The sequence below is a fragment of the Danio rerio genome, chromosome 25, assembly GCF_052040795.2.
Source record: "Danio rerio strain M-AB ecotype USA chromosome 25, GRCz13ab, whole genome shotgun sequence".
Classification (NCBI taxonomy): Eukaryota; Metazoa; Chordata; class Actinopteri; order Cypriniformes; family Danionidae; genus Danio; species Danio rerio.
Window position 1 is genome coordinate 22645783 of NC_141045.1, and position 26024 is coordinate 22671806.

At 35.7% G+C, this 26024-nt stretch overlaps 2 protein-coding genes across 6 annotated transcripts in view; one reads left to right on the plus strand and one right to left on the minus strand.

Annotated features, from left to right (window-relative positions):
- Window positions 1-26024, minus strand: part of immp2l (inner mitochondrial membrane peptidase subunit 2) — a 209514-nt gene that overhangs the window by 21004 nt on the left and 162486 nt on the right.
- Window positions 5555-25590, plus strand: lrrn3a (leucine rich repeat neuronal 3a). The gene is made up of 2 exons (XM_087312261.1): window positions 5555-5793; window positions 22594-25590. Exon 2 carries the CDS (start codon window positions 22948-22950, stop codon window positions 25021-25023), a length of 2076 nt encoding a protein of 691 aa, XP_087168387.1. The 5' UTR covers window positions 5555-5793; window positions 22594-22947; the 3' UTR covers window positions 25024-25590.

The following is a 26024-nucleotide window of genomic DNA, read 5'->3' on the forward strand; positions in this document are numbered from 1 at the left end:
TCAATCCTACTGTACATCACTTCAAGCTTCCTGTCAGATGCGATGCAGTGTTAAAGCTTCAAACAGCTCCAGCGCAGCCTCCATCCTTCATACACACACACACGCACACACACACGCACACACACACACTCACAGTTCCTCTGCAACAGCCCAGACGCTCAGCCTGATTTGTGATTTTCATTACTTCTGCAGGCCTGAATGTTGTTGGTGTTTATCTCAAGTGTTACATACCGCATGCTGGGAGAATGTATTCTGATTTGTCAAGGATTTTACAAGAGTAAAGGCAAGAGCCTGGTCGAGTGTGTGTTAAAAGTGACTTATCGGAAGCCTCCCAAAACTGATTATGTCTTGCAAAAAACTTTTGGACATACTGGAAGAAAGTGCAAGAAATGAAAAAGGCACTATTATGAAGAGTTTCCAAAAATATTACTCTACAAAAATGCTTGAGTTGTTTTAAAAAGCAGCTTAATATCAAGCAATAACAGCCCAGACTCTTTGAAAGCTTTCATTTTTATAGAAATAGAAATTATGTATGCTTTTTGCATATTTCAAATGACAAATCAACTGAAAGGCACTACATTTTTGTGAATATAAAATACATTACAGTAATTAGGGTACGTGTTGTTGTACGTTTCAGATACACGTCATTGAGAATGTCGGGCTTGTCTTAGGAAACCACTAGGATACCACTGACCTCAAACTTTCTCTAAACCAACCAACCAATAGTATTTTTAAAAGCAAATATAAGCAAAAAAAGTGTAGCTTTACCTTGATTTTGATTACTTTCATCTCTATTGTTGGACCATGCTTCACATTGACTTGAACGACTTGGTACTAAAACTATCTATCTAACTATCTTACAAAAAGCCCCATAGCATTTAGCATTTACGTAGAAAAGGTAAATTGTTTCTATAAAAATGTATGGTTTAATAATTGAGTGTGTGCGACACAATTGTATAAGTCAAAAAAAAAAGAAAAAAAAGAAAAAGAGATGTGACAATAACTGTGTGTGCATATTATGTGGACTTTGTATCCACAAACAGTTTGGCGATATTTTTGCGACCATGAGCCTGCATTTTAAACATTAAAATAGTGCCACACAGAAAAAAAACAAAACGTTTATGTCCACTAAGAATAATCGAGATGCCGCTTGCTATCATGTCCACTTTGACCATTAAAAGGCAAAACCACTGCAAAAAAGGGAGAGCCGACATGAACAAATGGAAGGACAGAGTAAGGAAGGTTTTGAGGGATGCTGGGAAACCATATTTGACTCACAGAGGAAAACAAAAATCAGGGAACAATCCACCGAAAGAGATGAGTGGAAGATCTGTATGTAACGTGATCTCTATCGCTCTCTGAATGCGCCGAGAAGTGCTAAACACCAAAAAAACATTTAACCTTTCAATATATAACCATTTATCAATGGATATTTGCTGCCAGTCCTGTGTAAATATGGCAAGCAGAGTTTATTTGTTTATAGATTTATTTATATCATGAGATAGCAGAGCGCAAAAACAGTTTGAAGTAGTAAAGTATATACACAGGTGTGCTGCGCCAGCTTTTCAAAATAAACGACAAGGCGCACAACTGGACCTACAGGTATCTAAAAATAAAAGAGGAGATCAAAAGTTCAGAGACTAAGCCAATCACGATAAAGATTTATTTATTTATTGTTAATAACTGATTGATATTGCCTGTACTGTAAGAAGGTCTATGCATTGTACATTGCACATACTGTGTTTTCTGTTTTTGAATAATAATAATAATAATAATAATAATAATACAACAACAACAACAACAACAACAAAAACAACTACTACTACTTCTAACTGAGTTTGCATGTTCTCCCCGCGTTCGTGTGGGTTTCCTCTGGGTGCTCTGGTTTCCCCCACAGTCCAAAGACATGTGGTACAGGTGAATTAGGTAGGCTAAATTGTCTGTCGTGAATGAGTGTGTATGGATGTTTCCCAGAAATGGGTTGCAGCTGCAAGGGCATGCACTGCTTAAAACATGTGCTGGATAAAATGGCGGTTCATTCTGCTGTGGCGACCCCTTATTAATAAAGGCACTAAGCCGAAAAAAAATGAATGAATAAATGAATAATAATAAATATTAATAATAATAAACTTGAAAAAAATTTCTTAATATTAACCTGACATTGCTGTTACTGTATTAAAACTAAGATAAAGGAATCAGATCTTCAGTGCGTTAAAGTGTTGAATTGGAGTTCTAATGTTATTCCACACTAACTAGCCATACTGTTCCTCCACATTTGAGAAATATAAATCACAGTAACTGTATTTTTAATACTGACAATGAAAAATCTCCTTAGAATTGTGAAGCTTTTGTTGTCTATCTTCAAGTAAAGCAACAATATATAATATAATGTACACAACCCAAATGAAAAAAAAAAATCTTTTTTGATATGGACTTATGGTTGAACAATATGGACTTATTTGTTTCTTTGTCTCAAGGCCTCAGTTGTGGTTTTACAAAAATGTTGGTTGTAGCACATTTTTTTAATGAGCCTGCATTTAAGTAGTAAAAAATTTCTTTTTGTTTTTGTGTTGTTGAGGTTTATGTTTGTCTGAGATCTTCTAAATGCTAATCAACAATAAACAAAGTTTTTTTTTACATGAGCATGAAGTGTTTACATGAGCATTAGCTATTAGCAGCTATTAGCCAAGAATGCTACTCATTACTTTTTTTCTGGCTCGTTACTCTATATGGTCACTTTGGTTCACAGCTGAGAGTTTATTGTAAATGCTCAATTATGGTTTTTGTGTAAAAACATTGATATAAATCTTACAATTTGTCTTAGCTTGATGCTTGATCTAATGCATCGGTCAAACAAGTGTGATCATATTTTAATGAGGTTTGCTGTTAAAAGAATCCACAAGGTCATATGAAAGTGTTTTATTTTGTTTTCTAGAAAGGTTTTTGCTGGTGAATATTTAAAGGCACCAAATATAGGCTTTTCTAGCTTTAAAGCTGGTTTGCTACATGTCTCAGCTAGCATGGAAGATATTTTCAGATTTTCAAAAGCATTTGGTCTGGATAACATCTGTGTACAAAGGCCCTGTATAAAAATCTTTAAGGAGGTGGTCCTTTATGATATCATATTTTAAACTTTAGTGGATGTGTAATGTAACTGTGTGAACATAAACAACATCTTTGAATGTAATACCCTCAAAGTTCAATGCAAAGGGGGAGACAAAGGCTTTTACACAGTTAGCTCAGCAAAGCATGCACTGAACAAAGGTTGGGGACTAAAAAAAATACATCCAGGTTAATGATGTAATAAACCCTTCAGGTTACGCGCATTCACCCCATGCATTCACCCCGCATGACACAAAGAGAGAAGAGCTTACAATTTCATTTTAATCATGCTCCAGAGAATTATAAGAAATATATAGTTCTAGCATTTGACAAAGGACAGCTTCCAGAATATCGTCCAGTTCAGTGCTGGATTCAGCTAAAAACTCCTCAGAGAAGGAACAGCTTTAACCATAATAGACAAAGCTGTGGAATGTGAGTATGCTGTAGGAGGGACATAAACAAGGAGGCAAACAACGGGAAATGCTGTTTGCCATCGTTAAATTTAGCTACAAATTCATATTTATCCGTCAAACTGATGTAAACACCCACAATCTTCACCAGCACTGCAGCGTCTCTCTATGCGGCTGCTTTCCGTGCTTTCTACATCTCAAATAACAAACTTGCAAAAGACGTGTGAACATTTCCTATTACTTACACATGCTTATAACCCGAATACATATGAAAGACACTTGTCAGATTTAATTTTAGAGAATTAGTTCAGCTGCGTCCTTTAAATTTTCTGTCTGATTCAGGCTCAAACTGATACTGCTAATAGTTTCTCTGACAGTATTTACACAGTGGCAAAGCCGATCCGCGAATCACAGCACATTATGTTAGATCAGACCAATCAAAGTCTCTTGGGGGAGGCATTCGGAGGAACTAGGAAATAGGAAAAGCGAAACTAGGAAAAAGGACAGTTGTTTTCCTGTTTGCTGAGTAGTAGTATATAATTAAAATAAGATATGTGAAAAAATAACATTATTTATTACAAATGAAGCATGAGCACACATGCTTAAAAAATACATGCTGGACCACCCTTTTAGGTCCTGTGAAGGAGCTAAGAGAGCTGTAATAAGTTGAGAAAACACGTGCAAATAGAAATATCTTCATCAGTTACGCACACAAAATCTCACAACTCTTTCAAATACAGAAATGTTTTGCAGACTATAATAGAAATGCATTGGGGATCCCGAAAAGTCGTTAACCTGTTTGTTTCCAGTTTAGAGTCAAACTCAGCAGTATTGTTAATTGTGCCAGACGTCAGATTATTAGTCCTAAAAATATACAAACATCAAAGAACCGTGACCAGGATGTCAAAATATACCTAAAAATTCACCTCTCTTATTTCCAACAACACTTTTGATTCTAAAGAGGAAGCAGCAGGGTTCAAAATATTTTTGTTGTTGTTTTGGTGTTTATTTGCAGCCCATTTCTGTATTTGCGTGTACTATGATAATCTGCAGCACGTATTTTGACCAAATTGATGAAGATGCAAAAGTTTTCTCAACTTAAAAGATGTTAAGCTCTCTCAGACACCACATCCGACAGAATATCCAACAAATATTTATTTTTTAATTCAAAATATTTCTGTTAATAATTTTTTTGTATTTATTTTTACAAAATGTCACATTTAATATTAATAATAATAAGAAATGTGGGTGTGTCAATATCCTAGTGGGCAGTGCACCCCCCTTCCCTCCCAAAAACAAAAATGTTTCTTGGGCATTAAGATATGAAGTGTATTAGACTTTAGGTAATAACTGTTGAAATACCTTAACGTCATAGAATATATATATATATATATATATATATATATATATATATATATATATATATATATATATATATATATATATATATATATATTTATATATATATATATATATATATATATATATATATATATATATATATATATATATATATATATATATATAATCCTATTAAATCCTATTTACTTTAATACTTTTAAATACATATAATATGCAAAACACCTATTGTTATAGTATTTAATGCCCTTTTCCTGTATTTTAAACCAAATAAATGCAGCTTTGGTGAGCAAAAGATACATCACAATTCACACTCTTGATGTTAACATTTTAATTATTCAGTCAGAAATATTATACATGTAATATCACAGTCTTGTTGTTGCCTCACCACGTAATATCAAATGTCAAACCTAAGCAAAACCACAAATCACAAATATTCCAGCGACAATTTCAGAGATTAAAATGACCCTCTATATTGACAAGGCATAAATGGAGTAAAAGTGGGGGAAGCGAAGCAATAGCCCCGCCCCTTCTTCTAGCTAACATATGCATGAGGCATCCCTCCCCTGACTGACAGCTCGCCTCGACCAATCAGCTTGCACCAAACGCGCGAACGACAGGCAGCAATTTGCCTGTCCCCGGGGAAACTGGGAGGAGGGAGCGCGCACCAGCATGTGTGTATCATCAGAAGCGCGGCGCTGAAGGCTGGACGGACACGCGCTTCTCCTCTCCTCAGTCCGCCGAGCGCTCAGCATCCTTTTCCCGTATGGAGAGCGACTCCACATCTTACACGCTCTCAAATAAAGCTACAATTCACGTGGAGCTAAATCTCAACAAAACCACACGATTCTGGAGCTCGTCCACGCGAAGGAGCGGAAAGGAATACATTATGCGTTTCAAACAAGGAATCTCATTCTCTCCGGTAAGCGCGTCTCTCTCACGCTTTCGTGACTCATGTGCATCTTTTCTGAGGGGGGATTTTAATAGCGAACCAATGCAGAGGTCGTACTGTATGCGCTCTTGATGTTTTAATAACTACATATGAGACTTGTATCACTTCTAAAATCATTTATTATCATCCGTTTTAATCATGTTTGTGATAAAAAAAAATCTATGCGTAAAAACGTCTTAATCTCGAGGAGAGACTCTACAGGTATCAAGAGGAGGAATAACTGAATCTAATAATGTGATGGAGGTTGTCATGAGAAAATGGAATTTTGTATGTGTTTGTGTGTGTGTGTGTGTTGGGGGGGGGGTCATAAATTTGGCAATGCCTACCTTCATTATGCAATCAATTTGAGAATATATTAATATCAGTCTACATTTTTTTGTTATTAGTAGATTTGTATGATTATTATACCTTTAGTCAAATTTTAAAGAGATTTAAATGTCAACTTTTAGTCAAAACGTATTATTTTTGTACAAATAAACAGCTGAGAAAGGCTGCTCTGTGTCTGCTCCAATTTTTTGTAAAGACGCAATGTCGCATTAAAGCCAGACTAAGTTAAAGCGGACACCTTAGTTTGGGGTAATAGAGTGTACAGTTGTAATTGCAGTCTAAATGCATTTATGCCACCTCAGAGCTGCATTCAAGTCTGCTTAAAAGCTTTACTTTGCCACATTTGTGGGGTAACATTGGCAATATAAACTGCTGAATTAAGGTGCCGCTGTGCCTGCTCAAAATTTAGTTTGAAGACGCAATGTCACATAAAAGTCAGACTAAGTTAAAGCGGCCACCTTGGTTTGTAGTGGAAACGTGTAAAAGTGCAGTATAAATGCATTCATGCTACCTCTGAGCAGTATTAATCATTCTTGGTAAATACATCAATTCTGTTGAACAGTTCTGTCCCACACTGCAGTGCAAATATGAGAACACTGAGCCGAAATTCTCGTATTAATTTACTATTATTCACCCTTATTCAACCTCCTGAGACTTTCATTACTCTTTAAAGCAATCTGAGATTCACTGATCCTCCATGGTCCCAACTTGTTCAAAGTTTAAACGATGCCAAATAAAAAAAAACAGGCAAGACCAGCCTGATCTAATGAGGAAACGTAACTATTTTAAATTTTGTCAGTTTAGTCGCTAATTTATACAAGTTCAGCCATACGAAAATGTAAGATTTTTAAAGGAGGCGTGACACCAAACCCCACCCGAAACCCAACTGTCATTTTATGAATGAGATTGTATGAATTCATACGAATTAACCACTAAATCAAAAAGTTACAATTTATCGTGAAATAGTTGGTCAAAACAGTCCATGTCTTTAGTGGTGCAATCAAAATATAATCGAGCTACGCGAACTCTTTTGTGCAAACATTAATAAAAAATAATGACTTTATGCAACAGTTTGTTCTCCTCAGTGTCAGTATATTGCGCATATTCATGAACACTGTGCACTGGATGCATTGCGTTACTTCCTCTATTTGAATCAAAGCACAGGTGAGGTAATAAGTAGGCCCATATGGAATTTGTGCACGCAGAAATCCACAGATTTTGAGCCCATCAGTGAGTCTATTTATTTACCTGTGTAAATGTGTGTAAATTTACTCTTATTCAGTTTTTAATTAATTTTAATATTATTATGATATAAGAATAATTACATAAAAATGTTCATATGATTTATTTACAATACAGTTTGTAAAATAATGCTCTGTCTTTTAGTAGATAAGATTGAGTATCAGTATGCGAGACTTGCTTTGTTTACCAAATAAGTGGATCTAATTGGATTTGCATTGTAAACATTAAAAGCAGAAAAAAAAAAAAAGTATTATTTGTTTATTTCGTATATGAAGTTTTTAGTTACGATACTCCTAAAATCATTCTACATAAATCCACAGATGTTTTACAAAATTCTTAGGAGAAATTGCCAAAAATGTCCGCAGATCCTCTCTGGCCCTAGTAATGAGTCAGAGGTATGACCAGGCACGATGATCATGCCCCCTATACTGACACTGAGGAGAATGAGCTATTGAAAAAAACATTGTTAAACAAAAGTATTCTTGTAGTTTGATAATATTTTGAATGAACCATGGAAGAAATACAGTCTGTTTGGAGGAAGTTTTGGAGGCGAGACTGTCTATTGAGGATGAGAGTGCTCTAAATCATCTTAGTTTGTATTTCAAAGATGATTGTAATTTTCATTTTAGTGTAAAGAAACATTTTAATGTGAAGATGCAATATTGCATAAAAGCCAGAGTAACTTAAAGCAACCCGCTTATTTTGTAGTATTTAATTGAACTGGAGTGTAAATGCATTCATGCCACCTCTGGGCTGCATTACGCAGTCTGCATAAACATACCTAAATGCTGCTCCAGAACAACTTCTGTGCCACTATTGTAGTGTAAATATGTCAATATACACAGCTGAATCAAGGATGCTTTTGTGCCAGCTCAAAATCTAGTATGAAAACCCTATGGGGTAACAAAGTTTCAGTGTATGGATTATAATCAAAATCTACTAACAAAGCTTAATGGAGGATAAAAATGACACATATTTAGTTTAAGCAGCACTGGTTCATGCCTAATGCGTATGAACAAAGTGTAGATGGGAGCAAAGAGAGAGCGAGAGAAAGAAATCAATAGGGACAATAGAGGGAAAAAATGCTAACATGTCTTGAGACAGGGCTGAAGAATATGCGACAGAAATAGCTGATATATCTATAGGGATTCTGTCAGCAGTGCTGAAGCATAATTAATTGCTGTCATGCGGTGTGTTCACCAGCAGTGCGGAGAGCAGGTGAGAGCTGTTCGAATATATAACACACACTCACACACTCACACACACACACACACACACACACACACACACACACACACACACACACACACACACACACACACACACACACACACACACACACACACACACACACTGGCCATGTCAGCATAGTATCTTATCTAATTACACTACACACTAGGCGTTTGAAGTGACGCCATGTAGGGTGATAGGAAACAATGCTGATATATTACAGCACGCTGGGGAAAACACACTCACCTAGCCATGCCAAGCTCATAACTCATGAAATACATTTGGTTAGTTTGTTGTATAATATGTGGACAGAATAGAAGTACAGAGTAGAGAAAATAGAACTGAATAAGCATAATTGGAATAGAATAGAACTGAGTAGAACAGGATTGAACAGAAATAACAGAGTAGAAGAAAACCAAAAGGCCAAGTAGAGTAGGCTACTGTGTCTGCAAAAAAAAAAAAAAAAAACAATTTTGAACTGAACATATCAGAAGATAAATAAGTAGGGATGCACTGATATGGGCATTTGGCCGATATCCATAACCGATAATTCTTAAGATTTTGAGGCCAGTAACCGATATATTTTAGCCTATAAATATAAATATTTCATCATTTGGCATTTTAGTTTCTTTTGAACACATATAGCTGCTGCTTGTCAGTCAATCAATACTTCTATGTTCGTTCTTGCTGTCTATTGCAGAAAAAATGATTGATAAAAGGTTTATGATCAACTGCTGTGAGTTTAAAACTTTAACTGCAGGCGCTGCATGATGCACATGCAGGTGAAGTGGAGTCAGTTTGTCCTCGGAATTAGTATGAGGATAGCCATTATGTGCGCTCGTTGTAATCATTATAAATATGCTAATCAAACTGAATACAATCTTATGTTAACTACACATAGTAAGCATCGCGTTGATAATAACAAATAATCATTTTAGATTAAAACCATCCAATGAGTTCTCGCTGCTATTATTTTTACACATTTAATATTTTTCCTGAGGTCATTTGAACCAAAATACACAATGACACTCTATCAAACATATCTACAATGATAAGGAATATGATTACTTACTGAGTTATTTAAGCACAGCAATACCAAACAAGGCAAGGACAGACTTTGAAGGAATAAACAATGTGAAGAAAGCTCCGTTAAGTAGCCTAATTTTCATATCCAACATTTAGCGATAACATTTAAAATAGCATTTTTCAGCCGATATCAATATGGCCTCCAATATATTGTGCATCTCTAAAAAAATTTGATAAGAATATTATTATTGAGTAGAATAGAATGAAATACCGAAAACAGAGAATGCAGAACATCACAGAAGAAAATAAAAATTTATTTGCCAAAAAACAAGAAAAAGAAAAAAAGAAATGAAACCTGTAACAGAACACACAATAAAACATAAACAAATAGAAGAGAAAGGGATGAAAAAGAAAAATAGTAGAACTGAGATCAGTAGAACAAAACTTAAAAGAACAAGTTAAAATGGAATATAACAGAATATAGAACAATGCAGAATGCAAACTATTAAAAATAAATAAATTAGAACTGGACATACTGTACAGTAAAGCAGAGCAAACCTAAGACACAGAACAGAATACAAAAAGAAAGAATAGAACTGAATAGAGTACAACAGAATTAAATCACAGTATTCAATACCACAGTAGAGACTTGAACACAACAGAAGATACATCAAAGTAAACCACAAAAGAATAGAGCGGAAATAAAAAAAGTAGAATGGGAAATTTTAAATAGAACCCGGTGTAATAAATTATATCATAATATAAAACTGAATAAAATGGATTACAAAAAAAGAAATATAACACTGCAGAATAAATCCTTAAAAGAAATGGAGTAAAACTGAGCACAGCATATACTAAATAGAACATAATTGAATAAAACACAGATTAGATTGAAATAAAACAAAATTTAAACAGTGAAGAATAGAAGAAAACTCTATTATTTAATAATAATTTGACATAGCATGGCAGAGCAGACTTAGAGTAGGCCAAATTAGAAATGAGCAGAAAACAATATGATTTTGTTAAGTAGAATAGCATGGAATAGATAAACGAGAAAAGAGTATAGCAAAGTAAAAACAATAATAAAAAAAAACAAAATAATCAAAATAAAACAACTGAAAAATGCATACTGAAACAAAACACATCATGAACAAATATTATAAATATATTATAATTTAAAAAAGAATTAACTAGAACAGAATATAATAGAATTTCAATTATGCATAATAGCATTATTATATAATAGAACTGATTTATAATAGCATTATGAATAAACCCTAACAAAGTACACTGAGCTGAGCTTAAAATGAGCTGAATCAACACGATTCTTGAGTTTTTTTTGGGACAACTTAACTGATATATGTTCAATCCACTTAAATTTGTAAAAACAATTAGGTTAGTGTAATGGATTTGTGTTGGGACAACATGAAGGACTTGTGTGAAAACTTGTTTTTTTGTTACAATGTAGAATGCATGTAGAAGTCATCCTTCTATATTTGACTCTTCTTGTATATACTTGACTTCTTAACTCCTAATGTCGCTAGTTAATAGACACAATTCTTTTTTTTCAACACATGCCATAATCTTTAAAATATCAGCATCTACCAAATGGTTGATATGTCGGTTTATTGTAAAAGTACTGGAATTAATACATATACTATGAAAAATCTGAAAATATGAAGCAGGAGAGCAATATATTTAAAAAATATTAAAAATAAAACATTTTGAATGCTAAATCATCTTTTTTTCCCCTAAAATATGCCATAAATCATTTCAGATTTTCTTTTAACAAGTTTTCTTGTTTTTTTTTTGACCGCTAAACCAAATTCAAGTGTACCAGTGCAACAGAATTGTTTGTTTGATTTTTTTTTAGTAAACCAACAATGCTGTGTGTTTAAACTATTATTTAAAACAGTCATTCTTTAAATTACTTTAACAGTCATTATTTAAAACAGTAAAAACATGGTCAACCGTTTGAATTGAAAGATGAAATGAAAATATTCCCTCAGCTAATTTTACAGCTTTTCAAGCCAAACTAAAAGTGGATTCGAAACCACACAGGTGAACACCAATGGTCAAGAGTTAAATGTACAATCCATCAGTGGTTTGAAGAGTACAGAAAAATTATACTTAAGTACTATTACTTGCCACAAAATGTAGTGCAAGTAAAGTAAACAAATGTGTTGTTAATACTGCTCAAAGTAACATTTTTTTTAAAGTGAGTATTATGCTGTGACAATGATTCCACCCTATACCCTGCAGATTAAAAATGTAGCTTAAGTTTGATGCGTTTACATGGTTCAGGTGTGTTTGATTTGGGAGAGGTTGACAATGTGTACAGTTGGTGTGCCTTTAGCAACAAGGTTAGGAAATACTGGCTTTGGTTACTAATTTTGAACCCATGACTCACAAACTACGAGCATCCATCAGGTGGCCCAGCAAACCAAGCTCATACAGCACTGCTAGAATACATGCCACTTTTGCATGTGCTTGAAAACGGAAGATTCTGTAGTGCATAAAGTGACTGTTTTTAAAACCATTTTGAGATTTCAGTCATTATCCAGTAGAGATCTTTCATCTTTTCATCAGTGAAATTTAACAATTTTGCGTCTTTTTGGACATTTTTAATGCTTCCAAACTGCAAATTTTTAAGACATCTGTGTCTTGAAGTCAGTCTGGCAGCATTTACACTGCAGATCTTGATAGTCAATTCGGATTTTGTGACTGTATCCAATTTTTGGACGACCTGCTTACATCATCTTTTAAAAGTGAATCAAATCCGATTGTCTGCATTTACACTGCACATAATAACAAGACGCAATGACCAGGAAAAAAAGAGCGGGCGCTGACTGACATTTGACAATAAAAGAGCGCCCATTTCTCCATTCCTGTGTTTAATCTTTTAGCAGGGTTTCATTTTTTTAAATTCTTTTTTGACAAGTTGTTTTACTATCGTTTATGACAGAAAAGTTCTGATTTGGCCATCTTCTTTTAATATAGGCTTTTTTAAACCAAAAGACATGTTAATGTTTAATGTAATGTAGTGTTAATATATATTGTTTATGTGGCGGTTGTTGTGCTCTCTTTCTCTCTCTCTCTCTCTCTCTCTCTCTCTCTCTCTCTCTCGTTTGCTAACATGCTTGAATACTTGTGCTTTATGACAATTTAAAAGCTTCTTTTGTTCTAGTAAGGGATGCTCATTTCGGTTAATTTTGCCAACTTACAACCGTCGCTCGTTAACCGAATATTAACCGATAACTGGTCAGATTAATATTAAATTACTATTTAATAAATAAAAAATAACGTGTCTATTTTGTGTCTGACACATTAAATATTGCATTTTAAAATACTGATTTATTTTAACATGTCAACCACATCATACAGAACAACGGCACATCTTTAAGCACCTGCAATGTTTCCAACAGCATAGAAAAACAGAATAAACTAAATAACAAAATAAGTAGACCTGCCCTAGATATTTTCACTTAAATGACAAGTTTAAATCGAAACACTGACTGAATTCTTTTTAAGAACCAGCATAGACTGTTTGTCCAATCACATTTTTTTTCTTCCGTCAAATAAAAATAGCAAGCTACCTCAAATTGATCGCTCCATGGAAAATATGTATTTAATCAACAGAAACTCTGCCTCTGCTTTCATTTGATTGGAGAATGAAAAAGACACAACTGACGTAACACGCTTTTTCTGCTTAGAGTTGACTTTTTTTTAACTGCGACCGCACAGCGTGCAGTGGCAGGGCTTCGAAAAGAACTCACGTCCATTAGTAAACCATTCAAAATATGCACCTCTCTGTTTGCTGTGATTGGCTACTTATGCAGCCGAACTTCAAAAATATGTATTATAATATTTTTTAATCATTTAACTGACACCATTAATCGGTTAATGGTAAATCAGTTATTATGCGCATCAATAGTTCTAGTAAAGCAAATGTAAGGTTTTGGGACTCTGCTGAAGTTTGTTTTAAAATTAAATCACCTGTGTTGACGTCATTCGTTATGGTTTTTAATGACGCGTGACTCGCATTTGTAGGTGAAAATCTGATCTATCTGCTTACACTGCAGACACGAGAGCAAAGATCTGACTCATATTGGATAAATTTCCACATATGAACAAGGCCTGAATCTGATTTAAATCCTGCTTACACATATATGGGCCGAATCCAATCTGTGCCACATGGAATAAAAAATCGGAATTGGGTCAATTAAACCATGCAGTGTAAATGCAGCCTTTGTCTGATGCAATTTTTCGATGCATGATTTGATTGGACAGGAATCACAGAACTAATTATTTTACTGCCAATCAGCATAGGCAAGAAAAATTGAGAGACTGCAGATTAAAAGGATTAGGAGTAAAAGAACAGGCACACCACAAAAAAAAGTACACACTCTTAAAACTACTACGTAAAGTGCAATCCCTGTGGAAAATTGACTCAATTATAGTAGTTTTAGTATTTGTAATTTGTTACTTTACACCACTGAAATCCATTAACTGTCTGTGTTTTGCACACGTTTATCGTTCTTACTTTCATTCACTGCGAAGTTTGAAACCAAACCCGAGCAGCACTTCAGATCCAGTCACTACTAAACACAGACCAAACGGGAAGGCTTTTTTTTTTTTTACATTGTACTGTGACAAGGTGTCACCTCAATTCCAGATGGCACCCCACACACACTTTGCTAAAAAAAAAATGCTACCCGCTGCCCGAAGTACGGCAAGGTTTCAACTCATTCCATCCTAGTGAATAAAACATTGCGCAGCAGGGCTATTTTATGTGTTGTCTGTTACTTCAGATGAGTGTTTGTGTGTCTGTGTGTGTTCGTTTCATGAGTGCTTTCTCTAAAAGAGGCAAGCCATAAATATTTCAGGTAAAGTGGATGGACTCTTGACTCTAGGAAAGGGGTTGTCAACAAAAATGTGTGATTAATGCACATGGACAGAGGAACTGCTGTTGGTGTTGTTCCGACAAAATACACTACACACTTCCAGTCAAAAAGAGAGAGAAAAACACGTAGACAAAAACTCACAGCACTCAGTCATTCAGTCAATCAAAATGCACTTTGTGTTTCAAATATGGCAGGATTTTAGATTGATTTCACTATTGAAAGGACAACCAGGCATCTTACATACAACTTTGGCTTTATTTGGAATCATTTTTGTTATAAATCACATATATTTTTCTATAAATCCATTTTACTTTTGGTCTTTAGATTTCAGTTTTAGTATCGGAAACTAATTTAAAAAAGCATATTTTTTCCCTTTAATTAGGAATGTTACCTTGGGAACAAACTGAAACAAATTTTACATAAAGGCCACAAAATAATTAAACTGAAAATAACCCAATTTATTTTTCAAAAGGTGCTAATATTTATATATTTTAATATTTTTATCTCATTTAATGGCATTTAAAAAGTAATTATTTTAAAATGTTTTTAAATACTTTAAAATACTTTTAAAATTAAGTACTGTATAATATTTTAACAACAGATTATATTTGATATAAATAACCTTTTTAAGAAGAATTTAAAATAGAAAATATACAACAATATAAAAATAAGCCAACCATAAAATTATTAAATAAATGCATTATATGCATACATAGTATAAATTTAACATTAATTTTCATTTAAAATAAAATATGTTACAGTTTGATCGTTACAGATTAATTCAGATTTTGAGATTAAAGTTATTAAATGCTATTAAAAAGTCGCAGCTTTTATATTGTGTTTATTTTTAGGATCATACAGTGCATGTATCGAGTTACAGTGGGTTACAAAAATAAAACACATCATACGTTAATGCTTTTATTTTATAGTAGGTTATTTATTAAGAAATGTAGCCTACTGTATATGACATGGGCCTGTTGGTTAGAACATTTCTGCAGTGGTATAAATAGCCTCATTATTTATTTGTTTATATGATTTATACATAATATTAAAATACGTGTTAGCTTTAAGTGATTTTATGTTTTAGTATAGAATATGTATAGTTTTCAAAAATATTTGTAATGGAAATTCTTTAATGTGTGTGCGTGTAAAACAATATAATTTGCACAAAAAAATTATGGGGTTCTTCTCTGAAGAATAGTTACTCCACCCTGTTTAGAGCACCATTATGGGCGTTTTATAACTAACATGGTTGAAACGATAGATCTGCGACAGTGAAGCTACGGGTTTTGGGAAACACTCATCGTTACATAGTTCTTTTCCCAAATAATGCATCGTTCAATAATAGTTCAGCCACTAATTACGTTGTTGTTTGGAAAACACAGCTCAGATTGATCAACACAATCCCATGGCAATTCGTAACTTTGTGATTTTGTGGCTCATTTGTATGCATTTGAAATCTCATTCCTACATTTTAGTATGATGTGCTCATCCACACCTTGGGTAAGGGATTGAGATTGGGGCAATATTTATCTATGAATGAAATCAATTCATAAAAATTAGCCACTTTTCTGACAATACAAATTATTTCTGCAAAATTGTTGCAAACAATTTATATAGGTTGAATTTAGAAAAAAAAATAAATAAATTGAGTATTGTTCAACTTAAATTGTTTGTTTAATTTCAACCCAAACAAATTGTTCACAACAGCTTACCTTACAAAAGTAAATTTAAGGAATCATCTTTGAATATATATATATATATATATATATATATATATATTTTAGCGTACTTATGTTGTTACATTTTTTCATGAAATTGGGATGGATTGATACCCTCAGTGAAACTTTCCAGTAGAAATCCATCTGTCCACTCACATTCAACCACTGTTTCACAAACCATAATATATCATTGATAAAAACCATATCATTAGAGCATTACATTAACATTCTGCAACACACCATGTAGCCGTATGCATGAATAATGCGCATGTCGAGCCATGATGCTGGTTAACTGACCCTTTGACCCTTTCTTGCATTCAGAAACAGAAGCACTCTCTACTATTTCAATCACTATTTGCCATAATGAAGTGAGCAGAACAGTGGAGGCTCTCAGTAACAAGGACACATACAAGAACATGGCAGATTAGTGTGTGTGGGCATCTTTACAGCAAAGCTCTTAACAGAAAATGGACAGAAATGGGAGAAATGAAGAGAACACGACATGTGTTTGTATATGTGCGTGTGATGACACATCTGCAGTTTTTTTGCTACTAAACAAATCTGACATTTGAGAAATATATCTAGACAACTTTTAAAAGAAAAGTGCACAATATACTAGTTTTGAATTCATAATACAATATAATAATTTAATATACAGTATATATATATCACATGAGTAGCAGTGTAATATGGCTGTATATCGGCACTGGTGGGAGGCGTGTGTTGGCATGAGACCACAGGCAGAGGCCAATATACTGTACAGCCATATCACACTGCTACGAGTGTGATATTGTGTTTATACAATAGTTCGACAGCATAATCATGTGTATAAAAAAGAGAAAAAAACAAAATCAAACACGGACAGTCTAAAAATCTTTTTGTAAGAGAACTACTTCTTCAGCCATTCATTCACATCTACAGCTGACATCAAAACAGCAGAAACCGTTGCTACTTCACAAACATCACTTTAAAGCTAGTATTAGAAGATTCTCTAGCGTAATGTCCAAACAGGTGATTCTGCTCACATATTGAGAATATAAGGCTGAACGGCATGAAATGCCATCAGTCTAAAGACATTACCCTATTATTTGCAATCGAGAGATCAAAATAAATAACTCTGAAAAAGCCAAGCACTACTAGATTACTGCTGTGTTTGCAATAAGAAACAATTGTTAACACATGCAGGCATTTCTTCTTTCTTTCTTTTTACTTAACTAGTCTGCAGTAACAAAAGCAGGAGACTTATTAGAAACAAACAGATGGCCTACCAAAAGGCAAATCAGGGTTATACAAAGAGTAACCAACTCAAATTACATACATTCCTTTAATGTTAGTCCCATCTCACACTCAATACACTACAATTATATAGTATCAATACCGCACTACGACATGCAAAAGAAAGAGATCGACTTAAGGGCGTCATACACCCGAAGCACCGCTCTGCGACGCACGCATTTCAGAATTCTAAACATAAGTCTCTATCAGGGTAAACACATCGGCTCTGCAAGTCGGCAGCTGTCCGTGGTGCCCAGCCATGACTCAGGACACTGCTCATATTTCTGCCACGCCACAGAGTGCCATTTGAATAGTTTAATTTTAAATAGAATGCGAATGTACGCGTCTGGTGTGCAATACTTTTAACTCTCATGTGCAGGCCGTGTCGTGGCGCATCCGGTGTGCGACAAACTTCAGAAAGTCTCTTACCAGTTTAATAATGATTTGATCAGCTGTAGTTAGAAATTATGACATTTTCTCCTTTAAGGGCTTATTATGTGGTCTCTGTCACCATCTTATGGATGGACAACGCCAACTGTCTTTGCTCTGTTTAATAACAAACTAATGTTTCTCTGAAATTATAAATATTTAAAATAGGCACTGTCTTTATAAATAAACTGCATAGTTGCAATCTAAACAACTATATTCTTCCCTAAAAGCCTCAAAAGTACATTATGTTGTCCAACAGCTGCATTATTTGTCAAACTGTAGTGAGTTTATTAATTTGCTGTCACTCTATGTGGCAGAATATTAAACAAGATTGAAAAGGCAGATATACGAGTTCTGATATTGCAGAATATCACACGGCTATCAGCCAATCAGATTCGAGAACCTGACAGAACTGTTGTATAATACATATATAATATAATATATAAATAGTTTTCTGCACAGATTACATTTTTTAAAATCACGATTTATTGCTATCATAAATTCAAAAGTAGTACGTTGTCCACTTTGTTTTAAAAGGTAATGTATATGGAAGAAAGTGCAACAACACTTTCAATATCTGATTACTTCTAATAAAAACTTGATAACAATACTTTAACGTAAGCTGCGTCCCAAATCGCATACGTATGCACTATTCTACGCCATTTTGTAGTATAAATAGTGTAAGTAGTGTGTTCACACTGAAAACTCAAAAAAATCATAAGTGCACTTTAACTACCCGGATGATGCACTCATTCAGCCGCTAAAATGAAGTGTGTAATGATGGACACTTCATGCACTCAACGACCGTAGATTTGCTTACGTAGCGGAAAGGGCGGAGCTATCGAACGCATATGTTGGATAACTTTATATATTTTGGATGGTGAAAGCTAAATTCTCCTAAGAGAGTGATTAGCGGCTCCCGATGGTAAATGCGGCAATACTCACGGCAGGTATTATTTAATAATTCGGTCATTTATTTCACTGATTTGGCAACCGTCAAACGTCATCAGGGAAACGGTTTGAATTTCCGCTTAGTAAAAAAACATTAGTGTGCCATTTGGGATGCCACTACATACATATACTATCCTGTTGAGTGTGTAAGTGCATAAGTACATAGTGCATGAGTGCATAGTGTATAGTGTGCCATTTGGGACGCAGCTATAGACATTACTGTAATCAAATTAAATCTAAAACCAACTGCCACAGCAAATATTTAGTGATATAGCGATTTGGGTTCCCAGTTCCTGTCCTTGCACCACGCTGTTTTCAGATATAACACTATAACACTGTTTACAGAGAGCTGCTTGTGATAGAAGTACAGATGTATGAACTGTGTTCAGAATTACAGGGTCCTTACAAGATTTCACTACTCCATACTAATCTGACCATTGAAAATCTTTACTTCAGAACATTTATTCATTGATTTGAGACTGCCTGCAGCATATGTATCATAATATGTTGGGCTCACACCAAAAGCAAACTTACTTTAAAGTATTACCTTAAAGGTAAAACAAAGTCAATGCAAACACACAAATATATGAGAATTGATTGTAATTATAGAAGAATCCATGTATGCAATTAGCGTAATGTGAAATATATCCCATGAGTATGCTAATGCGAGTGATATCGCTTTCCATTTGGTGTGATCTCAGCATTAGGCCAATTACAAATGTTCTCATTGGTTGAGACACGAGATGACGCCCATCCCAGGCTAGAACTGTTACAAAATAACAATTAAGCTTTAGTAATAATACTAATTTCTTGACATCAAAAAAGCCACTTCTTTCAGTCAGCCTTTCCTAACACTTCAACACACCACCGAATTCTCATACATCAGATAGTAAGCAGCTTCTGAAACAAGTTTTACAACCTCATCATTTGCACTGTTGTTGGGATGAATGGTGATCTTTGCGCAATCCTGGCAAAAAAGCGGACTACAGGACCAAACAGATGGCAAAGCAAGGAGAACAGAGGAAAAAAAAATGCTCCCACCTGCTTGTGTTGACTCGCTGCCATAGTCAGACTAACATAAGCACACTGTCCTAGAGGGCTTCTTTTGCAAACCCGCTCCTATAGTGATCCTGACAGCTTCATCTAGCTTGGCCAGGCTGCTCTGTGCTTTCTGTCCTCAAGGTTGCAAGCCAATCATAATTTCAAAATATAAAGTGAGATCTAGCAAATATACTGTACCGAGATTTTCTGTGTCAGCGTCCACATTTTTTATATTTATATATGTAAGAGCTGTCAATCGATATTATTGAATGTAAACCTTATCACAAACCAGACAGTCTATAGCACTACTTTTTTGGTAATCAAGTTGTCAGCCTGTGCAAGACAGAGAGTTAAAGGGCACCTATTTTACCTCTTTTTCAAGATTTAAGATGAGTCTTTTGTTTCTCCAGAATGTGTCTGTAAGATTTCAGCTCTAAACACCCATCAGATTATATATTATAGCTTTCATAATATTGAAATTAACTGCCCTAAACAAAAAAATTAGCTGTTTTTGTTGCCTTTGCCTTTAAGGCTAGTTCATCGCCCACCATTCCCCAGTGCCTGTCAATGTGTCTGTCTCCATCAGATAAACAGCATAGTGACAGACATGAAGGAAGCAGATTTCATGTAAAGTTTGTGAGAAATACTACAGTAAAATACTACAAGAACTTTCTGCAATGAGTCATACACAATGTTGTTACAAAGTTCATGCGCACACACAGCGGACACACAGCGGACACACAGCGGACACACAGCGGACACACACGCGTAGCGCACACATTTAACGGCAAATGTGACAGGATATAGGTTAATATCCACTGCTGTATGGATTGATATATATATATATATATATATATATATATATATATATATATATATATATATATATATATATTATATATATATATATATATATATATATAACTCTATTATATACATATAATTTTTTACATTTATACCGGGTATATATATAGCTCCAAATTGTCAACAAATTTCTGTGAATTACCGCCGTTTATCAGTCATTTCACAAAAAAAAAAAATCACAAAAACAAATCGTGAAAAACTACAGGGGTCTGCCTGTCTTGTGGATATGATTATACACATTACTATGGAGACATGTTAAAACACGTTCGGCAATCAATTCAGTGGGCGGGGAAACCGCACTCCTATGTCACGTTGCACCTCATATTGGGAGGGATTTGGATCCAATTTTAACGTCAGGAAGTTTAAAAAAAAAATAGACTTATTGTGTATCCAACACTCCAATGTGACTGTGGACACGCTATAAGGACACACAGTTCTGTCCAAACAGCTTCCAAAAGATTATTGTCATCATAGATGCCCTTTAAAGTCTTTATGAAATCATGAAAAATTGTCTTTCAGCATGATTATGCTAGCCTTAAGGTTATCTATAAGCTAGTGTGCTCCAAAACAATGACCAATTTAGAACTTTCACCAATATTAACAATCAGCAATGTTGATGACATCACACTGCACATCAGCTTCTCTTCAGATATTTCTTCCAATGCTGGCTAGAATCTGAAGTGTACCCCTCCATACTCTTTAGTGAAATCTCAGATGTTTGATTTCATGTTTCATTTAATATGCTTTGTTTTTTTTTTATTAATTTCTTTATTACTTTACTAAACACTCATGACACATCTGTTTTTAATCATTGTATACTCTAAAAGGGTAAAGAACAACTCACATGCAGCACCACAATCACATATTTTACACACACAGTGCTGCTGTTCCACTATTTAAAACATTTTAAGTAAGTTTTCCGCAGCCACAGAACAGGTACATTACAAAGCACAGCCTGAGTTTACAGGCACATTTTAAAATGTCCTAATTAACTTACTACGCCACTGGCAGCTGCCACTGAGAGACAAAATACCGTGGCTATCGCCAAGCCCTTTGGGATAGCACTTCATTGTGGAATAATTGCCCCTCTGTGCATTCAGCTGGCTTTAATGTCTATTTATGAGACAATAAAAACCAATGTTAGCAATGCCCTTAGTATGCTTGGATAACACGTTGGAAAGGAATGTAAAACACAAATTAAATGTGTTATGTATGATGGGAATGACACTTGTTAAATTGGCTTTCATATAAATGTGGTTAAAGTAAGTTATTATATTCATAACGCATCATAGCGTAGGAATGAAAGCAACAGATTTAAGTGTCAGGCCAGTCAGTCACCAAATAAAGCACGTTATCTCACAAATGCAAAATGATCTGTGACAGAAATAAGATGGAACTGCATACTGATGCACTTATACAAAGACCAGGTGGAGTAAATATACACTTCTGTCATAAACCAAACATTCAGGACTATAGAAATGTATGCTAATTTTTTTACCACCAGCATTCATGCACATAAAAAGCCACTGACATTAATATATTGCTAGAGCAGTCTCGGTGGTCACGTGACAGGTATGAAAAAGGCAGGTGTATGAGGTCAAAACAGCAATATTGTGTTATTTGATGGCTCAAAAAAGCAATAATACATTCACTCATATGGCCTAAATATATTTTCATGCTTCTAAATGCCAAGATGGCTCTTCTTGACGCTAATGTGACACCGTATTCATTACCTCTCTCCTGTCTCTTATTTTCCGCAGATGGGAAGTGACGAGTGTGACTGATTGAACATAATAACGATGGCAGACAAGTGGTCCATTCCCAACAGGAACCTGAGCTCACCCTGCAAATTTCCACTTTCCCTGCTTCTATTCCCCTAAGGATACGCTGACCTTCACATTTGCAGCCTGCATGACAACCCAAAGCTGAGTAAATTGAAAGGTTGCAACTCTCTGCCAAGGACGATAACAGACAAAATCGCTGCTTTGGGGAACTTGCCATCAGCAGAAATACACCCATGTTGTCATAACAAATGATTCTGTGTTAGTGAATTTAACGCCTGGAACGCCAGACCCCATAAGGACCAATTACAAGCTGAAGAGAGCAGGACCAAGATGAAAGATTTGCTGTTTGCAGTTTGTTTGCTGGCAGGACTCGCACTGACGAACTCAGTTCAGGCCTCTAAGTGGAGTGTTGTGTGCCTCAAGCTGTGCAAATGTGAAATCCGACCCTGGTTCTCTCCCTTGTCCATGTATAATGAGGCTCCGACTGTGGACTGTAATGATCTAGGACTTTTGACTCTGCCGGAGAGGTTGCCTTCAGACACACAAGTACTTCTATCACAAGCAAACAGCATTGCAAAGATTGACAGTCCCTTGGACTACCTGGTAAACCTAACTGAGGTAGACCTATCTCGAAATAACATATCCTCACTGAGTGATATATATATAGGTCACATTCCACAACTTTTGTCTTTGCACCTAGAAGAGAACTGGCTAAGCAGCCTTCATGATAATTTCCTTGCACACTTTCCAAACTTGCAAGAGCTCTATGTTAACCATAACCTACTCTCCTTGATCAGTGCAGAGGCTTTCCAAGGGCTTAATAAGCTCTTGAGGCTTCATCTTAATTCCAACCAGCTAAGAGCCATAAGATCAGAGTGGTTCCAGGATCTTTCCCAGCTAGAAATCTTGATGATAGGAGAGAATCCAATTGCCAGAATACAAAACATGAATTTCAAGCCCCTTATCAATCTCCGCAGTCTTGTGCTAACCAGAATGAACCTCACTGAAATCCCTGACAGTGCCCTGGTTGGCCTTGATAAGCTAGAAAGCGTGTCATTCTATGATAATATGTTCCCAAAAGTACCTCAAGCTGCTCTCAGACAAGTGCGGAACCTCAAATTTCTGGACCTTAACAAGAATCCCATCGAGAGGATCCAAAGGGGTGACTTTGTCGACATGATCCATTTGAAAGAACTTGGTATTAACAGCATGCCAGAGTTAGTTTCAATCGACAGCTTCGCCTTGCATAACCTACCAGAGCTTACCAAAATCGAAGCCACAAACAACCCCCGACTTTCCTATATTCACCCAAATGCTTTTTCTCAACTCCCAAGACTGGAGTCCTTGATGCTGAATAGCAATGCCCTTAGGGCCCTTCATCACATAACAGTGGAATCCTTGCCTAACCTTCAAGAGGTGAGCATCCACTCCAACCCCATTTACTGTGACTGTGTCATTCGCTGGATCAATATGAACAATACCAGGGTCCGCTTCATGGAACTGGATGCCCTTTTATGCGCAGGGCCTTCAGAGTTTGAAGGTCGTCTTGTCAAGCAGGTGCATTCACGAGAAATGGCAGATATCTGCCTGCCACTAATATCTCCAGAGAGCCTTCCCGATCAGGTAAATGTGGGAACTGGTCATTTGGTGTCTCTGCACTGCAGGGCATTTGCCGACCCTGAACCGGAGATTTATTGGGTCACACCTTCAGGCGAGAAGATCTTGCCTCAGATGGACTCCAAGAAGTATCACCTGCATCCCGAGGGAACGTTTGACATTTATGGTATTACAGAGAACGAAGCCGGACAGTACACTTGCGTGGCTCACAATCTCATAGGTGTGGACATGAGATCTGTCTTGGTCATTGTAAATGGCTATTATCCACTACTGGTAAATGAATCTCTACACATCCAAGTCGAAAACACAGAGCCAAATTCGGTGAGCATTTCTTGGGTGCCACCCAAGGGAAGTCTTGTTTCGAATATTAAGTGGTCAACCAATTCTCAGCACCACTCCTTGCAGTTCACTTCCCATGTGGTGTCTAATGTAAAAAAGTTCTACCTCACAAACTTACACTCACTGACGCAGTACGAGGTGTGTGTGGAGATTACAGACATGCAAAGTAGACATTTGAAAAACTGCATTAATGTCACCACCACTGAGGTTTCCAAAAGAAAAAATGATGATGTCATCAACGACGGATTGATAATCAGCCTTACTGCTGTGCTTCTGATTATGTCTGCAGTGGCCTGTTCGTTCATTTGCATGTTGCGGAGGAATGATCCCCTTTACAGGAAATTACGAAATCAGCAGTCTGAAATATTACCATCACACATTAAACCAAACTGGCGCTCAAGGGCTAAAGCCAATGATTCAGAAACAGACTTGACCAAAAACTCTATTTGAGAGATGAGCAGCAGTTTGGGAAACCATAGACACTAGACTGTGTCTAATATCTCTCAATCTGATAGGACTCTCACTGCTGGATCATGATCAAATGGATTCCGTGTGGGGTTTGTGGTGCAAGACATTTCTTGCTAAATCTGACATTGATTGCCCAAAAGCCACTAATTGTTTAAATGTCACTCTACACTGGGGAGCATGAGGAGAAACGCTACTTCAGGATCAAAGAACTGCACATGAAAGGTTGGGCTTGACTGTTTACACAGAGTGCAAAGCCTCAGTGGCCGAGTGTTTTTAACGTGGGCTTCTAGCAACACTACTTGTGGTGTATCATTGGTAAAATAAACAATGTCAAGTTTATGATGGACTACGCTTTGTAGAATAGGTCATAACAGATAACACATGTACAAGACTTTGTGATAAAAATACGTTTATATGGAAAATGATGACTGGATGTGTTTTACTCTACAGTTTGTTCATCTGGCTAATTATACTGTCAGTTGAGAAGGCATACTGTAACCTTATTAAAACAGCATAAAGTCTGTGTGAGATTAAAATGTACAATGTTTATTTTGCTAGCACGTATTGTTACTCTATAGGTAAACAATTAGGGTGCTTTCACGCTTGGTTCAGTTGCCTGGACTGAACCCAAGTTTGATTGTGCCCCCTTGCCACCTTCTCGGCTGGTTTGTGCTTACACTGTCTTTTTTTCCTTCTGAACCTGGTACGCTTGCATCATCAAGTTGCTGCTTTGTGTACAGCTGTTGCTAGGTGACATCCTCGAAAGCAAAGCACCAAAATGGAAATGTCTGCATATTATGGTTATTCTGCTTTTGCTAAATCTTTTGGTTTGGTTAACAAACAAACAAATACAGAGAGTCACTTGTGTCTATCTACCAAAAAAAAAAAAAAAAACATTAAAAACATTCAGAACATCACGCGAAGTCTGCAGAAGTCGTTGGTGGAGACAAGCAGACATTATCACTGTGTTTTTACTGGGTTAG